At 44.4% G+C, this 7,731-nt stretch overlaps 1 protein-coding gene across 1 annotated transcript in view; it reads left to right on the forward strand.

Moving 5' to 3' along the window:
- The window catches only part of dennd4b (DENN/MADD domain containing 4B), a 41,813-nt gene extending 35,617 nt beyond the window's left edge, over positions 1 to 6,196 (forward strand). Inside the window, exons 24-29 of the mRNA XM_072679426.1 lie at positions 529 to 688; positions 820 to 1,059; positions 1,168 to 1,267; positions 1,485 to 1,650; positions 2,395 to 2,453; positions 2,576 to 6,196. Coding sequence (XP_072535527.1) covers positions 529 to 688; positions 820 to 1,059; positions 1,168 to 1,267; positions 1,485 to 1,650; positions 2,395 to 2,453; positions 2,576 to 2,721 — 871 coding nt within the window. The 3' untranslated portion in view covers positions 2,722 to 6,196. The remainder of the gene's footprint in view (positions 1 to 528; positions 689 to 819; positions 1,060 to 1,167; positions 1,268 to 1,484; positions 1,651 to 2,394; positions 2,454 to 2,575) is intronic.
- The last annotated feature ends 1,535 nt before the right edge of the window (positions 6,197 to 7,731 follow it).

Here is a 7,731-nt window from a genome sequence, read left to right on the forward strand (position 1 = left end):
ACAGTTCGAATTGGTCACATACACTGAGCAGCCATAACATTAGCACCAGTCAGTTCTTGAAGGTGATGTTTCAAGCAAGAAAAATGGGTAAGCATAATAATTGTGATGGCTAGACTACTGGGTCATAAGAATTGTGATGACTACCCTACTGGGTCAGAATACCCTTTAAAAAAAGTGGCTGGTCTTAGGAGGTGTTTCTGGCATGCAGTGATCAGTACCTACCAAAAGTGCTCCAAGAAAAAGCAACCGGTGAACCGGCGACAGGATCATAGACACCAAAGGCCTCACAGGACTCAAAGGATCTGCTGCTAACGTCTTGGTGCCAGACTTGGATGTCTTGCGGAGTCCATGCCTTGAATGGTTAGGTCTGTGTTGGCACAAGCAGAACTTAAACAATATAAGGCAGGTGGTGCTAATGTTATGGCTGATCACTATGTGTACCTACTAGTAACAACTGTGAACTATTTAACCATTTGAAAAATTCATTGGCCCTTATTTCTGTATGTTTGGGGCTATGCATTTAAACAGCCTGGAACGCAGTAATTTAAACTTGGAGGATGAAGTGGAAAGTGCAATGAGGCCTCCTGGTGGTCAAGATGTCTTCCTGCAGCACCTGCATAATGGTGTGAATGAGCATGACTCCAGCTCAGAAACCAGCACATACTCCGAAAGCAGCAGCAACACTCTAGTAAGACTTCATTTACTTACTGTCCACTGACTGTGTATATGCAGGCAGTATTATCTCTCATGTGCCTGTATAAATGTGTGTGTGTGTGTGTGTGTGTGTGTGTGTGTGTGTGTGTGTGTCTGTCTGTGTAGAGCTCATCCCTGGGTGGCACCCCCCAGGTGACTGTGGCATACCTGAGCCCTCTGGTATTGCGTAAGGAGCTGGAGAGTCTGCTGGAGAATGAAGGAGAGAGTGTTCTCTCTCAGGTCCAGTTGCTAGACAGCCACTCCATCCTCTTTTGGAACTTGGTTTGGTACTTCACTCGCCTTGGCCTTCCCAGCAACCTGCTGCAGCTGGTTCGAGCTTCACCATTAGCCTCACATTTCTCACAGGTAACACTCACACACACCTACACAGACCTACCTCCGAAAAAATATTCTCACAAAAAGTTTGTATTAATCATTTGTCCTATTAACATAGATACAATGTGTGTATTTCAGAGTTCAGAGGGCACTTCAGTTAGGGTGAAGTTATTATGGGACACTTTGACGCCTGATACGGATCACTGGCCGCCTCTCTATATGCTCTGGAGAATACACAGTGAGAACATTCGTCTTCATTGTTGCCCCCAAGTAGATGTTGTTGAAGTAATGTCAGCAGGGGTTCAGTAAAACTGCATCAGCTTTTGAGAGAGACAGTTGCTAAACAGTTGCTTTGTGTGTTGATTAAAGTGGATGATAGAAAAGTTATTTCTCTTGAGAAGCAGCAATCCATGGCAACAACTTCCCCCTTTGCTTTGCCGCCTCTTTTCCACTAGGTGGCATGCAGATGCGGAATTACAGTTGGCGCAGACACAACCACCCCTTCACACTGGGCTTTCTAGAGGAAGTCCTGCGCTGGGTTGGCATGAACGAGGTACACAAGGCTGTCACGCTCTTCCTGGAAACCATCGCCAAGCAACCCGGCACTCCCCGGATACAGAGGTGAGGGGTTTGATACAGGGTTTGATATTGATAAATATAAGGATTCTGGTATCCTCCTTGGTGAATAACAAGGACACATCTTCAGAAATCAAGGGTATCACAGAGTTTATCCTGCTTGTGTTGGTGTAACTGTCTCTACTGTCCAGGGAAGACTTTGTACTAGATTTTGAAGGATTGCTTTGAGGATTTGATTGCATTCAGCGACGAGAGTGTTAGGGAGGTCTGGATGATGGCAATCTTGCCTCATCCAAAATTTATTGGATGGAGCACCATCATTCTAGAGAACACAGTTCTATTGCTGGAGGGCTTTATATCCCTCTAGCCCACGCCTGGCATTAGGCATGATCCCAATAGTTTCATGTTTATCTGCTCCAGAGAGTCCTATTCTATTGGCAGTACTTTCCTACAGGGGCTAGACAAGCTGTGTGTGTGCATTGCCACATCTGTGTCAGCAATAAAAGCTAAATGCATTCATTCATTAGAACATTTGCACATATAGTGTATATTGTCGCTGTCATGCAAAAATTTCCAAGGTCATAATTTCATGATAAATGGACCAATAGAAATTATCCAAATTGACTTGACTGAAGTTTTTTTCCCTCTTTGTAAAGTTGCCATCATGCAAGGTTTTTCTATGACAGTGACAATATTCAAATGTATCAGAATATTAATATTTTAGTCAGGGAAAGACATTGCCCTGTACAGAACTCACCTTTCTGTTGAACTTCCCTTTCTTGTCCATAGGAGTTTATACAGGGAATTCCTGTTCCTCACTCTGGCTGCTATGGGCAAAGACCATGTTGGTAAGTAGCCTGATGTCAAACATGACACCTTGATAACTGTTTGATAAAATAATGAGAACTACGATATGGGTAATGCTGCTTGTAGTTACAGCATTGTGTCTCTCTGTTCTTATACATTCCAGCTGCTTTCGATAAAAAGTATAAGGCTGCCTATACCAGGCTGAGCGGCTCTCTGGGCCGAGAGGAGCTGAGAAGGAAGAGGGCTCAGCCGCCTAGCCCCAAAGCTGTGGACTGCAGACGCTGCTTTCTGCTGCCACTGGAGTGCTGAAGGCTTCAGACATGCGCGCACACACATACAACACACTCCTGTGCCCTACAGCAGTACCCTCCTTCTTCTCAGTGGATGCCTCAGATGGTGTTTTGTGATCTCTAGCCCCTTTCCTCAGCCTTCCCTCTGAGATACACACACACACACACACACACACACACGCACACACACACACTCTCCTAAGTGGATCTTTATGTGATCAAATCTGGACTTCACACTCGTACATCTCAAATGTCAGATCAGTCTGTGGAGAGTCCTTTATCGTCTCACTCTTTCTCCAGCCGTTGTGGTATGGTACTTTTGATGAATTTTAGGATGTCCCCACAACTGCCCCTTAAGTGGTTCTTCTCCACTGTAGAGAGAGCTCTTTGGTCAGGAACATCTCAGTTTTATCTTTTTTTTATTATTATTTGCACTCTACCCTCTGGAATGAAGCTGTGAAGTGTTTTCAGTTGTTCTATGCTTCAGCAGGGCATGTCAGGCCAGGTCTATTTGCCTAGGGTACAACAGAGAGACTCTTAACAGGAGGAAGTCTCTGAACTGGACTCCCAATACAGCTCGAAATGAAACAATACTGAAACTGCAATATCCCACTCTCCACAGGCCTAGGTGTTGTTCCTTGCTCAGTTACTTCAGCTTGGCTCATCCAGTCCAGAGCCAGACACCATAGTTGTGTGCATAATTGCATCAGTGGCATTCTGATCTATGCATTGCATTATGGCCCTGTGTTACGATGCCTTCTGCTGAACTCTGCACTCTTAGATCTGTCTCACAACAAGGCCTCTTTATCTCATTACACCTTACAAGCTTATCAGCCTTGCGTTCTCAAAGTCTGCCTCTGCCGTGTGTGTGTGTGTGTGTGTGTGTGTGTGTGTGTGTGTGTGTGTGTGTGTGTGTGTGTGTGTGTGTGTGTGTGTGTGTGTGTGTGTGTGCGCCGCCAGACAGCCTTTGTATTAACGGTTCAAAAAAAGACCCCTTTAAGTCCCACTCTCTCTTTCTGGTTAAAGTTTATTGACTCTGCAGTTCCAGTTCAGGCTACAGTTTTTTGTCCTATAGAGCTGGAAGAGAAAATGAAGGGCCCAGCACTTCACCGGAATGAAGGTACAGCAGACTGCTGGACGAGTCAAATAACAGCTTGGGCTACAGGATGGTACTGACTGACAAGGACAGCATGGGATAGGACTGAGATCTCAAACCATTGGGAGCAGTGCAAGGGAGTACAACACAAACACAAGAGCAGCATCCTGCTAAAGACTCCTCTCCTTACCAAAAGACTTTCTGGATGGAATTGACCTCTTTGTTTGTTTGTTTGTTTGTTTGTTTGTATGTTTATTATCTCCTCGTTTGCATTCAGTTTGATTTTATTGTTTTAATTATGTGGAATGTGTGTATGTGGCTTGGTTCCAGCTATGCCAGGAGACTGTGGTCAGACTACAGTTCAGTGACTGAGAGATAATGGAGAAGGTCTAAGAGTCACCCCCGCACCCCTTGTTTTACTATTGGTGTCCTCCACAAGCCAGTTGTTGGGAGTCTTGTTGTGTGTTTGTGTGCGTGTCTTCAGCCTGTGCTGTCCTTTGGGAGATTTCTTGCTTCTGCTGCAGTGACGCCTCAAGAGACACACCTACACAGCCAGCTCAGTATAAGTAACGTGGTCTCACCTGCTCAATCAGATACACAGCTCTCCCACCGCCAAGCGGCACAGTCATGCGGAGTCCCACACAAACAGAGTCTTGTTAAATCCATACTGCGCAGCTAGATTTAACCTCTGTGTCCGTATCAGAGCCTGCGCAGTGTCAATATCAGCTCAATAGCAAACCTGGCAGGGGTTCCAGAATGCAGAGCAAGTTGTGTACTATGAGAACTGCTGAGTAAAACTAGCCTATTCTAGAGGCCTTCCGCCTTGCCGTGGGGGTTAGTGGTCAAGCAGGTACTGCTTATCTGCTTGCCTGTGAAAAGCTTCTGTTATTTGGCTAATAGCCTTTAGCATTGCAGTAGAGTTGGTGGGTGGTACTGTCTATAGTATTCGGTTGTAGACCAAGCCCCAGGCTGGGCTAAGCCTTAGCTAAGGCGAAATAACCCCCTGGTTGGGCGGATGTTTGCCATTTAGCTAGCAAGTTGCCTACATTAGTTAGGTAGCTGAAGTGCTGAGGTAGCATTTTCAAAGTAAAGGGGTTAAGTTTAAGTTAGCTAGCTTAACCCCAACCACATAAGCTAGTTAACACTTGCTGTAATTGTGATTTTAATTGTATTTAATTGTACTTAAACAAACCAGCATGCAATTTATTTGCACTAACACATTTTTAAACAGTGTTAAAATGAGCTACCTTGCTAGTACTTTAGCTACCTAACTTAGGTAGCACACTTGCTAGCTGAGACTTGGTCTGGGCCTGGGTCAAGGTGGTTTGGGACTGGGTCTTTGTCATGGTGGTCTTGTGTCCTCCACTCTGTGGGTGGAAGCTTCACCTCCATGCTGATCTGTGGGCTCCCTCACAGTCTGTGTTGTGATCTTCCTCTACTCGTTCCAAGATCAACACCAAGGACTCAAGAGCGCCCCGAAGTCTCCGTCATCCCTGTGGGTTCTCATCATTTAGCAATAGTGTAAAGTTTAATAGGAAAATGCTTGGCTAAGCTGTTTTTGCCAGTCTAGCGAGGATGATCTTGTATTACAGAGCTCATCTCTATGATGTGAGCTGCAGTCCTATGGCCTTCACCATGTCCTTTCCTTCTGCTCTCTGTTACTAATACCTCCATTTTGTTTCCAGTCTTTCTTTAAGCAGGGCGTTTATGACCTTGTTTAGGAGTCCTCTGTGTATCGTATATATGTTACGAAGTAACACAAGTATTTTACGGGCCTATACTGTATATTGCATTGTGTAGGGTGAGCGATCCTATACAGCAGAGAGCGATGGCGTGTGTCTTGTGTTTAAAGATCATGTTTTTAGTTTGTGAAGGAGTCTTGTGTGCTACTCTGAATAAACAGGGGAGGGACGGGGCGAGAAAAGCTGTGATTATATAGAAATCTAATAAGAATTACAACATAGTAGAAAAAGAGGCCAAGTTGTGTCATTTAGTCTTAATTTCTAGGGGAGAAATCTGAAAAGGCACTGATAATTTATTAATTAGCTAAATGTAAACAACACAATGCGTATCTGTAGCTTGTTCCTGGTCAGGAACGCAGTGAGTTGAGCCTGACTTTGCCCATTTGTTCTGCAGTGTAAACTGATGACCAGCAGGGGACAGCATGCCAAAGGGAGTGCAACTTAAGGCCAGGAATGATGATTTCACTGTATTTTAATGCATCCGACTGCAACACGTTGTGAGGAAAACTGAGTTAGTTTTTATTTTTTAAGGTTAAATGGAAAAAAGATTGCAGAGCTATATTTAAGGTGTATTGTGTTCACTGTAGTAATTTATATAGATGTGATTTCTGTTGTGAATGTTGTTTTTAAAAAAAATAAACAAAAATGAATGCTCAGTTTATGAATCTGTTTTTATAGGTTACATTGGAATGATCCAGAACTTAGCTGGATGCAGTGAAGCCATTTAGCAGCATACCTGCTTTGGTGTGACTATATAAACTTACAGACTGTGTAATAGTGTCTAAAATGTGTGACTGAGAGTGCTGAAATCCTTCACTGTAAATATTCTTGTTCAGTGTTGTTGAGTTACATTCATCCCTTGCTTGCTCTTTTACACCAACACACTTCTTAAGAAAAGTTGTTTATTGCTGAAGTATAAACAACATGCAGGGGCATTGTACACTCCAAAACAACAACAAAAAAAGCTTCTACAAAAGCTTTGAGCGATGCCATGGAAGAACCACTTTTGGTTTTGGTGAAGAATCTTTTTTGTAAAAGACATGTTACCATTAACCATTAAACTGATGAACCTTTGCAGCAAGAGAAAGTTATTTGGGTCTTTTAAAGGTTCTTAACCATTTTTATGGATCCAAAAGTGGTTCTTCTATGACATGACTCAAAGAACCCTTTACATTTACAGCATTTAGCTGATGCTCTTATCCAGAGTGACTTACAAGGTTACCTGTATTACAGAGGTGGGTCAGTGTAGTGTAGAGTCTTGCCCAAGGACTCTTATTGGTGTAGTGCAGCATAGTCACCCAGACCGTGAATTGAACCCCAGTCTCCCACAAGGTGTGGTAGCTCAGTAGTGGCAAGTAGTGGTGTTAGCCGATGCGCCACACTAACCACTACAAGAACCATTTGTAGCAGATGGGCCCAGCCCATTTCCATCACCCCTGTTCTATTCACCCACTATATTACAACCTCTTCACTGGGGTAATCAGACCTCTGTCTGTCAGTGCTTCGCTGGGTTAAGCCCACCTCAACCACCAAATACTGTACACTGTAATGTTGCTGTGAACTGAATGCAGCAACCCCTACGGTCTGATAATGGCTTGACAAGGATCCAGAAGCACAGTATAACACTATGTTCCTAGTCCATTGTCTCAACCACCAAGTAATCAGACCTACAACATACAAGACAACAGTATAACAAAATACTACCGGAATAGATAAAAACCCACACCTAATATCTACACCCAGCCAATCCCCTCCGTCCATGGGGCAGTGGTGGCTCAGCGGAGAGAGGGAGGGATATCGATAACAGGGTTGTGGGTTCGATTCCCGGGCTCGGCAAGCTGCCACTGTTGACACGCTTTACCCTCTGTGCTCCCCGGGCGCTGGAGTTGCTCTGTGTGTGTGTACTCACTGCCCCTAACACATGTGTGTGTGTGTGTGTGTGTGTGTGAGTGTGTGTTCACTACCAGATGGGTTCAATGCGAAGGACACATTTCGCTGTACAGTGTACACTGTACAGTGACAAATACTTGCACCCTTACCTTACTAACCACCTGCTGAATTGCAAGCTCTTCACAGGGACCTTCAGGTAGGCACCTCCCTTCATCAGTGTTTCCCAGAATTAAGACACCTCCAGAAGTCTCAACTGTGAAATCTGGCATCCCTGACCCAGCCCTCACTTCAAAGAATTGCA

The sequence above is a fragment of the Salminus brasiliensis genome, chromosome 5 (assembly GCF_030463535.1).
Source record: "Salminus brasiliensis chromosome 5, fSalBra1.hap2, whole genome shotgun sequence".
Taxonomy (NCBI): domain Eukaryota; kingdom Metazoa; phylum Chordata; class Actinopteri; order Characiformes; family Bryconidae; genus Salminus; species Salminus brasiliensis.